This window comes from Zerene cesonia, chromosome 12 (genome assembly GCF_012273895.1).
Source record: "Zerene cesonia ecotype Mississippi chromosome 12, Zerene_cesonia_1.1, whole genome shotgun sequence".
NCBI lineage: Eukaryota > Metazoa > Arthropoda > Insecta > Lepidoptera > Pieridae > Zerene > Zerene cesonia.
The window spans coordinates 5,824,265-5,846,729 of record NC_052113.1 but is presented as its reverse complement, the minus strand read 5'-3'; the positions used below and the strand labels follow the sequence as shown (position 1 = coordinate 5,846,729).

The 22,465-nt window shown below is 32.1% G+C and overlaps 1 protein-coding gene across 1 annotated transcript in view; it reads right to left on the bottom strand.

Moving 5' to 3' along the window:
* Positions 1-2,143: 2,143 nt before the first annotated feature.
* LOC119830708 (dual oxidase) overlaps positions 2,144-22,465 on the bottom strand; it is a 32,627-nt gene continuing 12,305 nt past the window's right edge. Inside the window, exons 3-29 of the mRNA XM_038353814.1 lie at positions 20,346-20,417; positions 17,786-17,947; positions 16,998-17,185; positions 14,586-14,669; positions 14,112-14,226; positions 13,726-13,892; positions 13,280-13,516; positions 12,916-13,112; positions 12,670-12,803; positions 12,292-12,406; positions 11,937-12,138; positions 11,395-11,548; positions 10,760-10,929; positions 10,415-10,567; positions 9,796-9,942; positions 9,370-9,501; positions 9,063-9,266; positions 8,472-8,659; positions 8,033-8,300; positions 7,461-7,689; positions 6,837-7,054; positions 6,371-6,485; positions 5,971-6,154; positions 4,759-4,918; positions 4,034-4,189; positions 3,434-3,562; positions 2,144-2,956 (exon numbers count right to left, since the gene is read on the bottom strand). Coding sequence (XP_038209742.1) covers positions 2,828-2,956; positions 3,434-3,562; positions 4,034-4,189; positions 4,759-4,918; positions 5,971-6,154; positions 6,371-6,485; positions 6,837-7,054; positions 7,461-7,689; positions 8,033-8,300; positions 8,472-8,659; positions 9,063-9,266; positions 9,370-9,501; positions 9,796-9,942; positions 10,415-10,567; positions 10,760-10,929; positions 11,395-11,548; positions 11,937-12,138; positions 12,292-12,406; positions 12,670-12,803; positions 12,916-13,112; positions 13,280-13,516; positions 13,726-13,892; positions 14,112-14,226; positions 14,586-14,669; positions 16,998-17,185; positions 17,786-17,947; positions 20,346-20,417 — 4,409 coding nt within the window. The 3' untranslated portion in view covers positions 2,144-2,827. The remainder of the gene's footprint in view (positions 2,957-3,433; positions 3,563-4,033; positions 4,190-4,758; positions 4,919-5,970; positions 6,155-6,370; positions 6,486-6,836; positions 7,055-7,460; positions 7,690-8,032; positions 8,301-8,471; positions 8,660-9,062; positions 9,267-9,369; positions 9,502-9,795; positions 9,943-10,414; positions 10,568-10,759; positions 10,930-11,394; positions 11,549-11,936; positions 12,139-12,291; positions 12,407-12,669; positions 12,804-12,915; positions 13,113-13,279; positions 13,517-13,725; positions 13,893-14,111; positions 14,227-14,585; positions 14,670-16,997; positions 17,186-17,785; positions 17,948-20,345; positions 20,418-22,465) is intronic.

Sequence of the window (22,465 nt, the reverse complement as noted above, 5' to 3'; positions counted from 1 at the left end):
CAGGAAATAAATTAATTTTTCAATTTATCTGCGCATGTGGATAACATCACCACTGCTTAAACGGTGAAGGAAAAAATCGTGAAGAAACCGGCATGTCCAAGAATTAAAAGTTCGACGACATGTGACATCTGCCAACCCATAATTGGCCAGCGTGGTGGATTATGGCCTGAACCCTCATAGGAGGCCTGTGTCCCAGCAGTGGGAACATATATTGGCTGATGATGATTTATTTAAACAAAGTATGTTTAAACACTATATTTATAAGCTTTATCATAAAAAAAATTCTAGTTTATATTATATTATATGATACATAAGTTTTAAAAACGAGGTATTATGAGATTAGTGCGATATTATGTCACAATAATGAGAGCATCGACCCGTCACGCGCGCTCGTCTCCGACTTCCACTCTCCATTCTTTAAGCAAGAATTTATGACTTTTAGAGTATTGATGAATTTATTGAAAATATACATCAGAGTATTTGATAAGTACAGATACGTCTATTAAATATTAATGTTTTAGGCAAAACAAAATCCTTGAGCTCAAATGAAACCTGTGTTAATTCACCTTTCAATAGTTTACAATTTAGTTTAAGATAATGTTTAGAATGGAAGCTGTAATCTTTGTTATTAATTACGTCCTTGCCTATTTATATATAATTTAATTTATTTGTGCTACAAAATTTAAGTTTCTATTATAGTTATGAACCATAACTCGTAACTTAATGCGTAGAACAAACTCAGTATTATTTTGAAGTAATTTTAAAGGAAATTGTAGAAGCACGTGAAAACTGTATCCGTTGTAAAATGTGTAAATATAATAATGAAAATGGTACGATTTGGTCTTTTTCATCAAACAGTTTTTTTATTATAAATTTATATTTTCTCCTTCCACTATTTAGTTATGAATACAATAACTATAACTTTTTTCACTATTTAGTTATGAATACAATAACTATAACTTTTTTTACTATTTAGTTATGAATACATAATAACTATTACTAAAAGCGCACAAATAGTTCTCGATGATTTTATTTTCTAAATGAATACGTATCAATCTTAATAAAGTGACCAACATTTTTGTAATTTCCTGTCAGTAGAAAAATAGTATTGCCATTAGGTACATCGGCGATTCAAACAGGAATTTTTTGAAGTAAATCTTGGACAAATTGAATAAGCTAGGGATCATTCAAAAACAATCTCATTTAAGTAAAACGCAGATGCCTATCAATATTAGAAGGTCGTAACGTAACTGAGTACGTACAATTTACGATGTTTCGTAACCGCGTACTGAATTCGAGTGGCGATTCGAGATGCAACAAAGGATAATGGATTTAGCATTTCAAATTATATTCGGCTTTAATTAAATATTCGAAGGGACTCATGATCCTGCTGTTTGAGTCACGTTGCACGACTCGTGTTCACGATCTAAAATCGTCACTTCGCGTAAGATACATAAGTTGTGTAGCAACATGTTATTTACTAATGCGAATATTCTTATCCGCGTATTTTTACTTTGTATGTGTGATCAATATGTATATAGAGACTGTTTCGTTGCTATAGTGATTAGCATGTTTTACTACAGAACGAGAAGTACGCAGACTCAGGTCGAGTAAGTAATATTTAAGAAATTTTTACATAAAAGTACATTACCTGGAGTGAAAAAAAAGGGATTTCCTGCAATTACGAAAATTTGGTTTAATTTTTATCCGTTTAAGATACCTGCGATATTCGTCTTACGTGAATATTAATTCTATACTGGACTTTATATGTTATATAAGTTACTTTACTCACTTAAATTCTATGTAGGTATTTATGGCAAGAAGTATCATTTGTGATGTAATTATAAATGAACAGTAGAACAATGTGTCACGATTTTGCAAGGCTGGTTGGCTGCGCTTTAACTGCCGGTCTTAAATTGCCATTAATAATACAAGCGTGAATGAAGGTTTGGGAATTGCTATTATGTTCTGTTCTATAGTAGCTTTTGAATATTATAATTGTACATGATTACAAATGATCATAAGCTAGAGATAAACATAATTAATACATTGTTTTAAAAAATACTACTTCGTGAAGAGGTGAAAGGTTTATAAGGTTGTATAATAATAAAATTATTTGAAATAAAACCACACTTTGGAAACAAAAAATGTATTTCATACCATTTATTATTTACTAATAAAATACAAAATTCTATACCTATGTTCTATCCAATATTATCTACATTATTTACATAGCATCTTCATAATTTTGTATATTTTATAAATAAAAGGCTGCAACCTGATTGAGTATTTTGATTAGAACACGTTTTAATTAAATTTGTACATGCAAATGCAAGGTCATTGTACTAGCTCGCAGATTTATAGCAAAAATGTAAGTTTACACTAGCAATAAATAATAAATAAAGTTTTAATACGATTCATTAAATTTACATGCATTAATATGGTCTAGTTTCCTGATAGTATATCTCGTTTTAACTTAATGTTCATAATATCCTGCTGAGTATGAAATTTCAATGCATGAATACAAATATATGAGAAGTTATAGGTATATAAAGTTGGCAGTGTTACATAGTGACGTAGGAAATACAACATAAGAAGTAAATGGCGAATCTAACTAATTTTAAGTGCGTATCTATACAATAGCATTTAAAGGTATTATTACAAATAATGTATGTAAAAACAGCATATTTTGATGGCTAATAGATGTTGAAAAAATATTTGTAACATAAAATAAAAATCAAACAACAGCTGTGATGTTAATTAAAAACACAAAGTTTATTATATAATCATTTTAATTATGCAAGCTAGACCCGCCAAGATAAATTTTTCAGCCAAAGTTCTCAAAGTGGTGTATGAAGTAAGGCAGCCGGCGCGTGCGGTTGACCTGCTCGCACGCCGACATTATCGACTTGGTGAGAGGACGCGGCCCGCAAGAGAACACGCCGATCTTTGATACCTTGTTCAATTGTATGGGATTGTTTAATATTTGTTACAAATAAAACTGAAATAATAATGGTAATATATGTAATAAGAGGTTAGTTCAATCATGGAACAGTGTATTTTATTATATATCTGAAAGGTGCCGAAATGTGACATTTGGAAAGTATGTAGCAACCAACACGGAGGGGGTTATCGTATTTACAACTCTTTAACTTACAAAAAATCTTAATAAAAGGTAGAGATTTCCAACGTAAAGAGAGTTCAATGTCTGTCTCTGGATGAAGTAAGAGAGCACTGTTTTCCAAACTTTTATGATTCTTTCACTGTCGTCTCTGAGAACGCTTGTTGGTTATCAAAACAAATTTTTATACCTACATTTCTTTTGACTTCTGGATCTTCTGAATTAAATTCAAATAAAATACGTATTCAATGGAAACGGGAACTAAAAACTTGCTTCTAAATATATCCATATAAAGAAACAATAACTACTTACATAGCTGTGTTTCTTCTGCACGAACTTGAGGAAGGAGGACATGTCGGGTCGGCCGAAGTGGTTCACGGCCTTCAGCCCCGTGAACATGGACGTGCGAGAGAGACGCTGGAAGTGGTTCTCGCAGATGTACTGCAATTGTTATAAACAAATTATAAGATATAAAAAATACATTTATATCAAGAGTAGGTATATTTGGTATTTGAAATGAAGGACTTTTGTAAAGGAAAGAATTTTATATATAAATTAAAAATGTAGTAGCCAGGTAATATTGTCTGATTCTGAAAATAAAGTGCTTAAGTTTATTACTTTCAGTTATAACACAGTTGGATGACGCACACAAAAAGGGATATTATGGCTGGTTCTGCAAATGATTTTCCAGATGAAACGAAATGCACCTGGAATTAATAAAAAAAACAAATCCATCGAAATTTGCTAAAGTGAGAGATTTCCAAATACAGTAACTCCAAATCATATGGTATGGATTATCTTTTTCCTAACTTTATATCTTTCAAATCTCACAAAACCATGCCCATGTTAATATATGGATTTTCCTTAATCAAAATTATAATCCGTAATAAACAAATAAACAACGGCATTCACCAGCATAGTGGTCCGCAGGTCGAACTTGTGGAAGAACTGCGTTATGAAGATGTGTATCTCGAGCACGCTGGTGACGTCCTTGCGCTCCACGTCGCGCAGCACGTCGATGAACCACTCGAAGTGCTTGTGCGACGGACAGATCCACAGGAAGTACACCTGCCGGAGTACGGTTTTTAGACGAAAGCAAGGCAGAGAAAGTTTTTTTACTGGGATCGGTTTTTAGACGAAAGTGTAATGGTCTATTTTATGATTATGGTGTTAATGTGTGTTTGAGGGAGGTCCTCCGGTGGAAAAACGAGGCTCAATTATGTAGTCAGAAGTTTTATGTGGATAATTATAGACGGTTTTTAACGAAAACGTGCCATTGTGTTTTTACAGCATATAATGCATACAATATTTTTATTTTATAGAAGATGTACCAAATCCCAATCCCAAAATATTATTATTTAAAGTTTTTGATATATTTTTGGGCTAAATGTTACGGATGGTATACACTGAAAAGTTGTTTGAAGGTAGCATTGTTTAAGAACCATGGATTAGATAAATTGTTTTTGTCACTGCTTCAGTGCGAAATATGAGACTTAATAGTTTATATTCAAAGTTTCTTTTCAAAAAAGAAAAAAAAATTAAGTACATTTAGACAGTTTCAGATTTAGAAATGTAGTCCATTCCAATAAGGTGATTAATAACATAATATAATTACATAGATATTAAACTAAACTCACTTTCTTACACGCCACACCAGAGTACCTATTGGTAGACGTCCCGAACACCAGGTCGTTGAGTATGGAAGCGTATGGAGTGACTCCGATGCCGCCGCCCACCATCACCGCTACTTCGAATTTATACCAGTCCTGGTTCCCGCCGCCGAATGGACCTTGTATCCTGTATACAGACACCTCTATACATCAAAATGAATCCCGGTTTCCCTTGGTCACTGCGTCACGCGTATGGCTGCACCGATTTCGATAGTTATTAAAATGTTGTTTTTTGTTATAGATCGTAGAAGGATTTTATGAAACGTGAGATGTTTTCGGCGAAATATACGGACTAATCGATAAACAAAAAAGTATTTTTATTTCTATCAAATATGCGTAAACGTATAATTACATGTTCTTATATCCGAATAATTACTGTAAAAATACTTATAATAAACGACAATATGTCGCGTTTCGGAAATTATTCTAAATGTTTTGGTTATTGGTATCTTTCAAAACACTTGATCAAAAATAAATTTGCAATATTTCGTTTCATTGCCAATGGAAATTATTTTTATTTACAAATATCAACAATCAAATAATATAAAATAACTCTTTCAAAAGTTCCTCTAATGTTGCAAACGGTCAACAGTTTTCACAGTTATTCAGTATTAAGAAATAAATATTTAGAAACCGAATTACATAAAGTAGCCATCGCCAAGTTGTCACGAAATCTTACAAATATTTACATGACATAATTTTCAACAAGTTAAATAATATTTTGATATGTGTGAGGTACGATAATTATTCATAATTTATTATTGCAAATATATTTCGTAAGACGGTGAAGGTGAGAACTAATGGGGTGTATAATGGTATTGGTCAAGTGACCGCCCTGTGTCCTTGACCACTGAAGAATGAATTTCCTAACTAAATGTTTATTAGTTTGAACTCACTAAATGAACTGTTTTAAATCTAACCAATGTTCCATTTTATTCGTTCTAAGCAGACATTTAAGGAACTTAAACCTTTGTTAAAACTTGAAATTGTTTTGATCTTATTGGATATTAAAATACTTGTTTTGAATCTGAATAAAAATATATAAATTTAAATCTGATCTAATCTAATCATCTTTTCGGATGAAAAATATCTATGTTACTCACATACATGGTTGTTATTCATAAACATCAGAATTGGTTCTTTGCGTAACGGTTATTTAAAAAAAAGTTTTAAACTAACCTAATTTTTGGTTGATTTTCCGGATTATAATTGCAAGGATCGAAGTAGTTTCTCAGTTTCCAAGTCCACGGTCCCTGGGCTTTGATGTGACACGAGAGGAAATTCTCGTGCGGAGCTGATGTCAATGTGAAGGAGTGATATTCCTCTTTTTTGAACGCCGTACACGATAGACGAACCCATTGGCCTAAAATATTAGAATAAAATATAAAAAGGACATACTTTTTCAATTCGTAAGTCAGTTATTTCAAACTTAAGAACAGTAATATTTAATTCTTTGGACCCTCAACTGGTTTTGTATTTCTTAGTGAATAGCATTATTATTGATGTTGCTTAATTCTATATGATGAATCTTTTAATCTTTCTTAAATCTTGAAGAAAATGCATGAAATATTATTCTCACCTGATAAATACTTTAGATTTGGTGGTCGGTAGAACTTAATTTTAATAACGTCCGATGGAAGCATTTCTGTTTCTAATACATCTAATGCCAAATATTCTGTACGCAATGACACCACCTGTAGATATACAATGAGTTATACACTATAAATATTGAGATTGTAATGAAGTATACAATAAATAAATTAAATTGTTTAGTCCTTACACATTGTTATTTAGTTTTAAGCAAACAAGTAGCACTATTAGAAATTATCATAAAAATAAGATAGCTTGACAGAAATCGTCGATTTTAACAGAAATCCGAAAAACGAAAGAATGAGGAATGAGGAACATCATATTAAAAAATATCAACATGGTAAACGTTAACACCCGTAAGATCATTAGCACAACAAGTTTGTAAGTTTCTTTATCGAGTCGTATAGAAATACAGTCATTAAAAAAGATAAAGCACTAAGCCCAACAACACCAACCTTGTCCAATATATAAATAACGGCGGGTCCCAAGAAGAAGATCCAGAAACGGGGCGGGCCGGTGAGGCGCGCGAGGCCGTGCACGAGGCACAGCGCGTACAGCGCCGCGTGCAGCGAGTGCGCGCGCCAGAACCACGGGTAGGCGCGCGCGCGGACCGTCGGGTGCGCGAACACGAATATCGCGCACATCAGCGTGAACAGCGCCACGCCCGTCACGCCTGCGGACAGGCGCTCTACATTGCTCGAGGTACGCGGATACTTCATATTTCCGTGGGTGACTTTACGTTACACTGCGTGCTGAATATCGCGGCAGATATTCGGTGTTTCACAACACACGATTTAATATAAAAGCCTTTATGTTGTCAGAATTGGACAACATTTAAATGGGAGATATCAGCTTTCAAATAAAAAAAGAAATAATAGAATTCGGTTTACCCAGTAAGCTATAAGTCAAAATAAAATAATATCACCTACAATAATATTATATGCTTTGAAACCACTTTCAAAACTGAAAATTCACATCTTATCCTGGGTCAACCAAGCAGACATGTAAGGAGTGACTAGTATATTAAAACCAACGTACTTGTCACAAAAAGAGCTATGTTCAATAAAAAGTAACCTTACCAGTAACAGTCTGGAACACCCAATAAGTAATGCCAGGTCGGAAATCCGAAGTGAAATGCACCTCCTTAGTGAGACAGCGCAAGTTTTCGACCGGCTGAGTAGACACGTGGTAGAAGTTGACCAAGTGGCCAGCGGTGTGGAGGAGCGAGAAGAAGAGAGCGGTGCACGCCACGATCTTGTGGAACTGGATGCTGGAGTCCAGCGGGATGTACTGTTGGATACTGAATTCCTAGAATACAATGGAACAAAGTTGAAATTGAGCCTAATTCCTTGTGTACGGTACGATAAAAAGTTGTAATTTAACATAAGAAACGGTCGAATGGGGTCCATTTATTCATTGGTATTTGAAAAAACTTTTAATAATCTGAAAATTAAACTTGACAAGGAGTATATAAAAAACAACATACATAACATTTCGAATTTAGGAGCAGCATTAAATTAATTATATAATATTCTTGCCCGTTTTTAATAATAGGTATCTTTTTTACCCATTCAACAAATTCAACGAGGAAATAAAAAAATTGTATTATTAAAATGTCACTTTAAACATACAAAATAATCTTGCTTCTTACCTTCAATTTGGTCAATAAGTTCCTGGACATAGTCAACAACAACAAACTATAACAGAAAGACAAAGACGCCGCTGAGCCTCTTGTGATCGCGATACCGACTCCCATGATGTGTCTCAAGTCCAAATGTTCCGACATGAAAGAATAATGCGCGAATCTTTCAACGAATAGACCGATAGTAACGACGTAGAATATGAACAGATAGAATATGTTTTGTCTGTTTTCCTCTAGGAATGTCGTTAAATAATCCCATTTTAGAAGGAGCCAGTGCCTGAAAGTCAAAATTTAGATTAGCCGTCAATTCATCAACGAAGAAAAAACTTATGAAATTTTACGTAATACAATTTAAAATAGTAAGATTGGCCTTTATCCAGTACAATAAATTTTTAAATTTACAAAGTAACTAGGATAATTTAAAAAAAATAGGGATAGGTCCTGTTACCGAGATTGTTCCATGGAGGGTTCAATATGGAAACTAGTCATTCTTGCGACGTTAGTAGAAGTATCTAGAAAGTTTTGTTTAGCGCCCTTACAATCGAGACCGATCGCCACAAACTCTCCTTTGTATTCCTTCATCATAAGTTTAAAGTCGGAATATGTTAGGTGTTCCTTGTGTTTGAGACCAGCGTCCTTAAAATAAATAAGTTACTATCAAAGTAAATAATATTCATTACTAAACACGATGCTGTCTGCTTTCTTGAAAATTTGTTGGTTATGATTTATCACATTAATATTATAAATGTGAAATTTTATTTGTTTGAATGTTTGTCCGTCAATCACGCTGAAACTACTGAACGGATTTTGATGAAATTTGGTATACAGACAGGGTATGATCTGACTTGAGTGATAGGATACTTTTTATCCCGCTTAAATGCTCCCTTGGTATAAAACAGAATTGTTGCTATCCGGACGAAGCCCGGACGAGCTTCCAGTTTTTAATAAATGTTACTTATGTGAATTGTTTGCTTTAATTGATTATACATTTACTCGTTCATGTTCCTATTTCATTTAACAAATAAAAGGAATCACTTACAGAGAACATTCCATCAATCAATTCAGTGACATGTTCATCCCTAAGCGAAGTGGTTCTAGCAATTTCCACGAGCGATCTCAACATCTCGCTAAGTTCTTCTTTATCTATAACTCCGTTTCTGTCGTTGTCACACATATCGAATATTATACGCAATTTATCATCTGTAGCACCGCGGGAAAATAGTACCACTGTATCTAGGAATTCCTGTAAATTTGACAAATTTTTTAGTCATACTATATGAGAGTGATTTTGTGTTTCAGTCTTTCGATCTACTACTACGTAATTTTTGTCCTTTTATGTACATTACCTGGAATGAAATTCTTCCATCGCCATCCTTGTCTACAATGTTGAACATTTTCTTAACAAAAACTGCATCGGCTTTCATCCCGAGCGCACTTGCAAATTCACTCTTTGATAAAGATGTCCTCATAACAATCGACTAGACCGAAAAAGCAAACTTCATATTTATGTTTGTAAATAATTCGATTTTTATAATTATAATTAACAATAGAAACGATTAATAGGTCTGTAAATTTAATCATCTCTTTTTACTTTAAAAATCTTACAACTGTCAAGAAGAGAAATTTTAAAATCTTACAAGGTATATATTTTCGACTAGGATAGATACAATTCAATTTAGTTAGGTCAATTACATAGCATAGATAACATCAAGGTGACCCGAGATAAATTAATTTTGAATAATTATTTTTCTTTCCCCAATTCAATATCTCACCTCAGGATCAGCATCTTCATTCCTGCGCCGTTTCTCTCCGGGCGCCAAGCCAAACGTAATGGCGTACGCTTCTCTGAAGAAATGCTCAAGTTTCCTTTGACGACGCTCTCTTGTCTCTGCTGATGTTAGAATGTTTTCACGGACCGCCTTCAAATAATACGTAATAAGTTGTAATAGTCTTCGGGACGATATCTTATATACTATATTAATGGGAACTTTAAAAGATAAATTTATGTAATAATATACAGTGGCTTGTGATCAGTATAGTGGCGCTCAGTAATGACCTTGGGCATAAATTAAACAGTCGGGGGTTTCGAAACCAGGCGAGCTTGTAAGAAATAAATGATTTTTAATTTATATGTATTCGTAAATATGTAAACATACATATTATCCACATCACCTTTGCTCAAACAGAAATTAAGGAATGGTGAATGAAAAAAAATATTGATTTGCAATATTTCCAAATCGTTTGTTTCATTCAAAAACATTGCTGATGATATTTTGTAGGTTTAAGAAAAGATTTTTAAGTGAGCAGCATTTTAGAGCGTGCTGTTATGTTTCGCAGTTTTTTTTTCAATTACATAAATTATGTAATTTTCACTTGCTATAAATAACAAACCTGTGTGAGATTCAAGGTCTTCTTGTGCTGCGAGAGGAACGTGTCCAGTTTGAGAAGGAACTTCCTCCGTGACGTCACAGAGTCCATTTCTAGAACAAGGTCGTGCTCTCGCGGAACCCTTATAAGAACTAACGGACGCTTGTTGTGACTTTCCTGTGAATATGGTAACATCGGCATGTTCTAAATTAGTGTCAACATGAGAATTATCTAAGACTGTATTATATTATCTGTGTTTGAGTCTATATACAAAAAATTAAAAAAAAAAAAGATATTTTATTTTCATAAGATACTAAATTAATGAATTGGTTTTAAACATACTGCAATGTAGATTAAAATTAGTCTCACCTGGCTTTCAATAACAGTGAATTGATCAGTATGGTCCAATGGCACAGTGCGTAGTTTATCCCCTTTGCGGTCGGTCACGTGTAGCGCGGGTTCGGGTCCCAGACGAAGCTTGACTAGCCGTTTGTGTGAAGCGTGCACCCACTCACGACATACCATCTTATCGACAGATCCTTGAAAAAATACAATGAAGATAGATTGAAGAAGACACTCCAAAGTAAAGCAAAAAGAAATATATTTGTTTTCAAGTTCTATTTTCATTAATAGAATGTGTCATAATACCTAAAAAACCTTATCAAAAATGTATGAAACTTATTCAATTATTAAATGAACATTACTTATCATGTTAAGTTCTTAATATTGTTTATATTCAAATACGGATGTACAAGTTTATATTAAGTACACACATTAACAAACATAATGAAATCAGATATGATTATAGCCTACAATTTAATGAGGATTCCTTGTACAGCTTATAGTTGTGAGATCAGTGATTTCAAATATTGTGAGTATTTTGCCAACTAATTAAATTAATGAGTTTATTGGCCTTCGACGGTGTTTTATTTTTATCGTATTCTGGTTATCCTTTTAATTATCAAATAATCTTTTATTTTTGCACGAATATAACGATATTTTACCTTTGCTTTGTGAATTCTTAATATTTTCTTGTTGCAGTTTAAGTTTACGTCTTCTACTATTTTGAAGTTTGACAACTCCGTAGGCGGCGCCAGCGCATAAAATTGGTACAAATGCCAAAATTAAACATGTGTAGATGTATGCGAATTCATTTCCCTGTAATATAACATAATATAAATATAGGACTTCGGTTCGCCCAGTCTAAAATTCTGTGATAATAAAACACAATTTTTTTTTAAGTCGGTTGAAAAAAAGCCACGTCCATCCTGGAGTTACAGAGGTAATAAGCGTGTAAATGAATATATGATGTTATTTATAAATTCTCCGCTACGTATTTAAACCGACTTCAGAAAAGAGGAAGAATTGCACAATTCTATTGCATTTTGTGGCTTATTGTTTTATGTTTAACCACACCGTATATCAACAATTGCTACATTTTATTTCAATTCAGTGTAAACTTTGATAACTCAACGTTTTAAAATGAAAAGTCACGAGGTAGACGCATAAAATTATTATTTTATCTGTATTATATCCACAAACATACCTCAAAATAATCATAACCCTTTAAATATTTACAAGGCGGTAGTTTTGAAGCATTCAATTGATAAGGCTGCCGACATGGGTCTCCCTCACTCCAGTGGAATACGTCTCGCTGTATGTCACTGGGCCCAACAGCTGTACTGTTTACTATGACGTCCCAGAGAGTGATCCGGCGAAGTTCCTCAATTTCCTCTCGAGTAAATATACTTAAAATAACGAATAAAATCAAATCTCTATTCCATTCAAAGACAATCATAATCTCTTGTATAAAATAAAATTGCAGTATTATTTATTATAACATAAAACATATTCTAAAAATCGTATTCTTCGTTCATTATCGTACTCTAATTTTCACTTACCCATTAGCTTCATTTTCAAACCAGAATCTATCTCCGTCTCGTATTCTAGTAAATTGATCGATGATTATGGCTCTGAACAACTCTCCAGGATGTCCCGTCGATTCCAACATACCGCCTATGAAAATTAAATATAGGTATTTATCGGATGAAAATAATAATACTTATATATTATATTTTAAATATGTGATGTGTTTTTTCGCGCGATAACTTTCAAAAAACGAACAATTTTTTCTTAAATATTTATATAGCTAGTAAAAATGAATAAAAAGGAGAATTGTCATCAGAACATTTCTGCATACTTTTTATTTATTTAATATTTAATACGTTTAAATTATTTGATTTATATGTAAAAATGTGAAAATAATAGTAAATGTATACCTATGTAAACATCTATATTATCGAGTCGTCCGTTGTAAACTTGAACCAATTTCTGTAGTAAATCTGGATTGTCTTCAAATAATTGCGGGTTTATTTCATTGAATGTTTTTATCTTAGGGAGCCCGAAATAGGTTCTGAAATACAGAAAAGAAATTATTTATATTTTTTACATAATATTAAACTATATGATGTGTACAATATTGTAGAAAAATAATTGTAACAACAAATAAAAAAAAATTTAGTCACCTTGCTGTATTATAATCTGGTAAGCCGTTATCCCTCCCTCTCATGATATTAAGCGCACCAAGGTCTCTTCGAGAAAATTCCATTGGTCCAAATAGATTATCTCTTACATCAGAGCATAGCAATGCATCCTCTCGTTCCGATATTTGAGATGCCATACCCATTAAAATTTCTTCTATAGGTACTTGAGACATCGCATCCTAAATTATAAGATTTTTTGTCATTATTTAAATAAAGTAAATATATACATTATAGTAATGTTCGTATTTTTTGTATGTTTCTATGTTCATAATTAATTGACTATTAATAATAAGCTTAAATTAAAACTATTCCAGAAATTGACGAACAAGAGAAAATTTTGACTTACGTTACCATCCCACCAAGTCTGACATAGACGTATCGCATCATGTCCTCCTGGCGCTCTGCCATATCTACAATTTCTGTCCCTCAGTAATATAGCTGGAGGTACAAGGGTATGACCAAAACGAAATGCTGCTACTGCGAATGCGTGGGTTACACCAGGCGCAATCTCTGCGCGGTAGCCTTGGTACGGCGGTATTGGGACGCCAAGAAATGCTGGCACATATTCATATAGTATGATGTTCTGAAAATATTCCATATTGTATGCAATTTTTTTGATAATAAAAAGTATGAAAATATGAAAGTATAAATTTGCACACGGTAAATGCATTGTACACATACATTGTGTAAGATTGTATGATATAATAAATAAATATATAAATACAAAGTCTCCTTACGTAATCTGCATATTTTAAATACATAATCTTTCAGAATACACACGATATCGATTACCTGTAAGCTGGCTATGACAATCCGTCTTGCCCTTTGAAACAGTTGTTCGTCAGTCCAATCTTGATGCTGTTTGTGTATCCGTGCGGCTACTACATTGTGCCATCTCATCAACAATATCCCGAACGTAACCATAGCCGGATTCTGATTAGTTCTTGGGTCTCCTAACACTTGAAAAAAATATATACATTGTACGATAACGTGTTTGTATAAATTTAAGGTTTTATAAAAAATGCCGTGTCTAAATAATAATAGGTACCATCACAGTTAACATAATTCTATATTAAGAACATGCTCTTTTAACAAAAAATCCGATTAAAGTTATCGAGGCAATTCAATCACATTACTGCATGAACAACTATTTTATTATTAAGTTAATTTATACTTACAAAACAATCTTTCTGCGCTAAGCATTCTCATGTAATGGGGGACTGGGTTATTGAAGAGCGGTACGCGCTTTTTGTTGCGTAATGGTAATCCACCTTCACTTGCTAAGCTTCCATTCTATAATACAATTTTATTAATCATTAATTTGTTCGTCTTAGGCTCCAAGTAGTCTTATGTATCTGTGTATTAATTGCTTCGTTCTTAAAGTATTTAATTACTGGTAATAACGTAATACTTCAAAAGAATTATTAACGCTTTTAGATTTAAAAAGTATTTTGATTATGATGAAAGTCGTTGTTTTTAATTGTTATAATTAATGAATTAGGGTAATTTCACAAAAGCGATTATTCCTTCAAACAACTGACAACATTGTTCCAATAATTATGTCAGTCACGTTTGTCGTGTGTAATATATGAGTGATATATTGTAGTCATATGAATGTACACAAAGAGGCAGGCGTGGCTGCTGGGTGGCACCTGAAATGACCTCATTGCATTCACCCAGGCCTCGCTTGTGCTGTAGACGAAGCTGCCGTCGATCCAAGATGTTATTTGATTTATCTGGAATAAAAAAAGGTTACATTTTTTAACGATCTATTTCAGACACTAGTCCTACACAATGTTTATACTACTCAATAATTTAATGAGTTGGAAGACAAATAAAGAATTTTTATTATTATATTAATTCAATTGTACATTCGAATACGATTTTGAGCAGACGTATATAAAGTACCCTCGATATCATTACTTCAGCGCAAACGTATTGCAATGTTTATTTAGCTGTATTTATGATAATAACCCGAGAGTTAAGAGAAAATCTACTGGTAATGAAGCTTACATGTATCTATATTTCAGTGGGCACATTATATTTATATTCGTGAAAAAAGTAGCAATGAAATCTGCTTATGTGACTCTCAAGTTAGTATACTTTCAGATGATATTCATTAAATTGAATTGACCTTGCGTATTATATTATGATGGTATCCATTTACGCAAAGTTAACATTGTAGTCTATTTGTAAGTTAATAATTTGCGTGCTCAATAAGTTTTTTATGACTTTAACATATGTTAAAGTAGGATTATCATAAAAGGCAAAGGGAATTATGAAATTGTGAAACTACTGTGAAACGTAATGCGTTAACGTTTTTAAAAGCTATGTTGATATGTTTGGGCCATGTTTTGCAATGTTTTTAATCCTTGGTTTAAACTTATGTATAAAATATTTCAAAAACGTACTCAATTGTCCGACTTTTTATATTCTACAGGTGATGGCTCTTATATTAGATATTGTATAATACTTTATTAGATAAATAAAATGGTATTCAAGATTGAAGGTCGACTAATTATTCATGAAAACAAATCCTGATGATAGACTAGACGCTATCACCTATATAAGGAATAATATTAAATTCATAGTATTCCATAAACAATTGTTTGAATAGCAGATAGAGAGGTTTTATAAAAAGAATAAAATATATTTACACTTCTAAAATTTACTTCGATGACGGTGAATTATTTTGCAATTTAAAGAATGCATACCAAGTTCTAATAGGAGTGCGTACAAGTTAAAGCAATGCATATTATGATGCCTCGTAATGCTGATCCCTAATCATTTAAAATTTAAATAAGAGTGCATAAAATGTTTAACTATAGACAAATGGTATCAGATCTTCTTACATAGCACCTCGGGACGTATTCGTTTGTAATGTATGCAGCTTACGGGTGAGATCTAGGTTAGAAGGTGCTATTAAATTTTATTGCTCGCATTTCGACCTTCGATTGTCAGGCATCGACAACTGGTGTATGTTATGCATTAATTTAATACCATGTGTCAAATGAATTAAGCGATTAACCGAGAAACTAGTGCACATAATTCTGTTAGTATTAAATGTATTTATATTCTTGAAGAATACATGTAAAACTTGTAACTAGTTGTATATGTTAAAGCTTATACCTAGCCATATAATGAAAAGAAATTTCGAGTGACGGACTTGAAAGAGGCCCTTTAATGACTTAATTGGAATTTTTTATGTAAATATTATTAGACATAACTGCCACGGATGTGATGTAATGACGATGATAATTGCAATTACAATTATTGTAAACCGATTACGTAATTACGATGTTTACTGAATATGTGCATAATAAGCAAGTTTATTTGTATAATAATAAAATATAAATTAAAGAGCTTATTTATCATATTATTGACATTGGCTCGCCTAGGAAGAAATATTTTAAATTCAAAAAGTATATGACTGTTTGTGTATTCTTTTTATTTTTGAAAAATAAAAGAGAATGTTGTCATCGTATAAACGTTATAGGATGGTTAAGTCTAAACTCAAAATCAGCATCGTAAATTATAACTAAGCTTTACTTTGTAGATTATTTTACTATTTATTTATTAAAATAAAGTTATTATGTTTGTAGCGTTTATTTAAAAGGAAATAAAAGATGCATAAGTGATACATAAATGAATGTCTGTAAATTTAAATGAGTTTCTTGTTTAAATGAGCATTAGAATTAACTCTTCTATCTTTATCTATTATCTTAAAGTTAATGTATCGTGATGCCGACGGATGATATATTTGGTGATTCTCTATGCTAATGGCCAGAACTCGCCTCTGTTTTTTTGCAATAATTGCCAGTCATATCACTTATTAAAATGATCATCTACATTGATCCTATTCATTGCTAAGTTAAAGTGCATAGAGATATTAAATATAGTTTTATTCGTCATACTCATTATAATACAGGCTCAAATTTCATGCCATTTCTCACAATTTAAAAAAAGAGCTATGTAGTCACCACACTTTACGTAATACTTGTTTAAGCTAGGTATTAATTTTCTTAAATTAAAGAACAATAATTGAAATGTTATTTACGCCATACCTGTTCTCTTGGGCTATTGGGACTCTGTCCCGTATTCCGGTCATAAGCAGCTCTGTGGAACGGCATATATTTGGCACCTTTACACTCTGGGTCATACATATGATCACATTTCTCCACTGGAATCCGATGTTGCTCAATTGGACATCCGGATTCTGATGCCATTACTATTTCTCCCGTTACTACCTGACCTGTAATTAACTTAAAGTATTAATACTGGTACTTTATGATGTGGTGTGGCAAAAAAAAAGTCTATATATTATAATCATCATGGTTCGGCGACCTTTAATAATAAATTAAATATGTCCTTGTGAAGTTCCGTGTCCTCTGGTCGGGCAGATGATATACATCTATTTCACTGTAGGTGATGAACTTTCTGTGTTCTGCCGGACCGAAATATTTTTTTGTGAGTTCTCACAGGGGATCGAACCCAGGACTCGCACAGGACAGGGATGAAATAGCATATGTAAAAAGTAAATAACATAAATAAATAAGTTTATTATCAACACAAAAGATGTTGACTTTAGGCCCAGTTTGAGTAGAGCATACGCTATGTATTCTCACAAAAGATTGACATCATACTGTAACACTGTTTCGATACAAATATATTAGAGATAAATCTATACTATAGTATTAAAAAGCTAAAGAGTTTGTTTGTTTGTTTGAACGCGATAATCTCAAGAACTACTGGTCCGATTTGAAAAATTATTTCAGTGTTAGCCATTTATTGAGGCTATATATGTACCACAGGCACAGCCGGGGCAGACCGCTAGTTTTAGACATAATCTTACCGAAAAAAGCTAACAAAGCAGTTCTATTGGCTAGTGAGGGTAATCCATCTTGCCCTCTCATAAACAGCTTGGACAGAGCCCGAGCCCCAGGTCTGTCCGTACCGGCCATCATGTAAACTCCATCTGCATATGATGCTGGCGTCTTACGTGTCAGTCGGCTGCCTGCACATTGAATCGATATGAATATGCTACTTAGTAAATATTATGATTTTGTTTATATTGTTTATGGGTACCATTGCAATTAACATATTTGAGTTTTGACAGAACCACGCATAATATCTTGTTAAAGCAGCATAAAATATAAAATCTTAATATTTTGTGTAAATTTTATTTATCAGTAATGTTTTGTACTAAGTACGAATAACAGTATATTATGTAAATGAGACTATGACAAATCTTTTGAAATTATGAGGTTTGTTGTTTATTAGTTTAAGTTAATTTTAATTATATATATTTTGTATTACTTATTATTATTACCTATATATATACCTTATACTTAGGCGTTGTTGTGCGTATGAGGAAACAATAGTTAGACAAAGATTTTAGAAATTTACCACTTTTGGCGTGAAATTTAAATAAATAAATCATCTTAGTGGTGATTCTTTTCACATTTATCTTTTTTTCGTCTGTTTATAATGCCATAAATAATTAAATAACGTTATTCATTTCTATTTTCATTTTACTCAATTGATTATATGTACGCGAAATTTACATCGCTTTCACCAAAATATTATTCAAACGTGACACCCAATCGAAAATTGTCTATTGCGTTGTTGTATATTCAATTGAATACACAAATTATAGAGAGCAACGGCCAACGATCATTAAGTAAAATAAATGTTGGATGAATCGTGATTGATAGCACAAAGGTGGCCTAGCAAATACTTCAACCGTGAGCATGATTCTGTGCTTGCGCAAGAAGCGATACATTGCATCGACGTGAACAACGAATTAAGAACGATGAGAAAATTTGCTGGTTTATGACATTTGTGTTGATGAAACTATTGTTCAATTATAGTTTGGTACTAAGAAGTGGTGTTAGATTGTTAAAAAGTATATGGGTAGCAGACAGAATTGCATTAAGGTTAAAACTTCTGCGCAACTAGTTCAATATTTCATCAAGCATCTCTTAAATAAAAAATAATTGATATTCAAGCGATATGAAATATTTTTTAAGTATAAGTATAATGTCGTAATAAAATAAACATTCTAATTAACGACCACTTCAATAAGCGAAGAGAGGTTAAAGAAAAACAACTACACAGATAAAAAAATTAGATAACGATTAGCTCATGTTGATTGATATTTTTATCTAGTGTCTGCAATCAATGATGGATTGTGTTTTATTAAATAAATTCTATTACTTTCGAATGTACTCGAAATATCACATAAATACCTACTTATGTATCCAATCACAGAGCAAAATAAGTAGGTCACTATCATAATAAATAAATCACGTATGTTGTAGGTGCAAATGTTGATGTTATGTTACGAGAAATAAAATAACAAGTTTAAAAATTGTAATTGTTTAAATTTATTATAAAAATAATTAATTGACTTCTTCATTAAAACATAAACGCTTATTAGAATAAATTATCATCAAAGTTTATTTCGCCCATATATTACCGTTTATCATTTACAAGAAGTACGCGTTGATGTCTATCGTACTACCAAGCCTCACATAATATTTATAACTTAGATTTCTCTGAGTGATATATTATGAACATTATTATATGTGTCTGTAAAACATTTAAAAATATCATTACTTTTTTTATTTATTCCAGTTTTACATGTATGTATAAATATTAATTAAATAATAACCACTTGTTAGATACGTATGTAGTTTAAAATTATTTATATTTACGAATATTTATAACCGCAAAGGGGAGTGGACGAAAAAGTTTTTGAATCAATGCCACATACGATCTGATAATGTTACATATTGCGGGTGAAACTCGACCTGTCTCTATCAATAGCACGGTCTGTCTATCAGTGTGTCGTGACTTTTTAATTGGTAATTTATAACTGTTAGAGAAATGCAATTGTTTAATATGTCAACATTTAATACACATACTAAATGATTATAATTAGATACTTGTTTTTATATTTTAAAAATAAAGTATTTGAGCTATAGACACAGTTAATATAAAACTATATAGATGTGATTTGTATTTGTATTTGTAATATTACATAGAGAATAAATATTATCAAACCTCAAATGAAATTTAATTTATACAGTTAATTAGATAGTTTTTTAAGTAATTAATGACATTTTAAATAGCTTATCGAAATGTTTACATAATAAATTGCTTAATGCAACGTTCGAGATATAGTTAGAGTCACAATTAATTATTTGAATAGATACTATTCATTCACGATCACTGTAGATATCCTAAATTTTATAATAAATGAATGTATATATATAATGTATGTATATAATATAATAAATAAACAAGCTAAAAGATATTTAAAAGAAATAGAGTATCAATATACAACTATTCGTAATTTACACCATACAGATTTATCAGATTTGAAAAGTTTACTTAGAAATCATACTTACCAACTGATCCCCAATCAGGGTACGCTCTATTGTTGAACCAGCCATCGTACCGCTGTTTCTCGTAGTAAATCTCTGCAAAAAAGTAATTTCATTTTATTCAAAAATCATACCTGTATCTAAACGATCATATTTAGAATCATGTAAAATTTTGATCAAAGAAACAAAACCAATACTTATAATTTACATGTATCCGTTTGATATTTTGGCATAGTGATCACAAGCCTTATGTACCAATTCAGATTGGTAATTTCTATTATGTAACAATAAACATTGTTTAAAGTTCCTTTATAAAAAACTTCAAGTACATATACTCTTAATCCCTAGAGTACATTATTACCTAAACAGTACAAGGTAAATAACCTAATGTCATGCAAACATCTCCATAAGCGATAGCTGTTTCATATTTGACATAGATTATATGATTTCATCGCACCACGAATGTTTTTGTGTATAAGTTACGTGCCCTGTCAATCCTATACAGATCTTGTGAAGTTTTAACCGCGATGCCTTAATGAGTTCTTCTTTGTGCTCGTTATTTTATTTCTATCTTATCTTTCACTATAAATTAAGAAGTACAGTCATCATTATCGTCATCATCAGCACATATTTATTTCTACTGCAGGGCACAGGTCTTGTATGAGGGTTAAGGCCATAATCCACCACGCTACACAGTGCGGGTTGGCAGAATATGTTATATATCGTCGAACTTTTCATTCCTCGATTTCCTCACGATGTTTTCCTTCACCATTTCGAGCAGTGGTGATGTGAAAAATATGCAAATAAAATGAAAGAAAAACTTATTTTTTCACTGTGAGCCTCGGGGATGTAAGACTCCTTTTTTCTTACATCCCCGAGACACACACACTTCAATCCTCCGATTGAAGCTCGGATGACGATGGGAGTAATGGAATGTACTAGTGAAATAAAAATATGAATTAAATACCACTAAATTTACTTGGTTTTTACTAGACGGCACCTATCATTTCTTTAATAAAGTTATATGCTAGTCGTCACAAGGAAAGAATTTACTAACAAATTACTTAAAAAGGAAAAAAGTAAGTTGATTATGGTTTAATATACCTGCCTAGAGTTTATGTTTCGTAGAATGGATGATCTCGATACTCGTGAAGTCACGATTCGCTACGGTTATTGTTAACAAATAAAATATGGTTTGTGTAGCATTAGAAGCGGATGTAATGCTATTTGCACCTGCAGTCTACGAACAAGTGTCTATGTTTGTTTCATGAGCAATTATAAATACATGTGAATTGTTGTAGCACGGTAAATTGTATTAAATAAAGACAAGCTTTAGGTTTTTCATTATGTGCAAAAAATTGTTCTTACATATTTATAGACTTCAATGAGGCATGCTGTTTTGAAATTTATGATGTTTATGTATAGAAAATATTTAGTTCACGAGAGTTCGATATTAACGTTTGTAATTTTATATTATACTTTTTTTTACTGCAGATTTATACTTCAATGAGAGATTTACTTACCAGTTGAAACATTTTTTAAAAACATTACTAGCGCCTAAAAAACATTATTATCCAAGGAATTATAAAAACAATTGAAGTTTTTATAAACGGTCCATTCAATCCATTGAAAATAGCAGATATAGATGTTAGATTGAGATTGAAACACAAAAGAAAGTTGGTTAATGTTTTACAATACTTGTTAAAGCGACTTGTCAGTGGTAGGAATTGACATGTGGTGGGTGTGACAGCGAGACATGAATAGTGACTACATCGCGATTGCAGCGATCTAGTTACTCTGTATAGTCTTAGAATATTATTAACAACTTGTTTGGTCGAAGCTTTTCGTATCAAATGATTATTTTAAAGAAGAAACGGAATCAACCTCAAATTGTCAAAACTAGATAATAACTAGACAATTAACATAAGAGGCACCAGCTTACTGCTAAAAAAGAATCATAAAAATGGATTCACCTAAAAAAATACAGTCGAATTGATAACCTCCTTTTTTGAAGTCGGTTGAGAGAAAGATTGGATTATTGAACAGCTTTGTAACTTGACTATGACTTATTAAAATTAGATACAAATATACTGAAGAGCAACTGCAAAACAAAATTGGTCACCACAATAATTAAATATAAATAA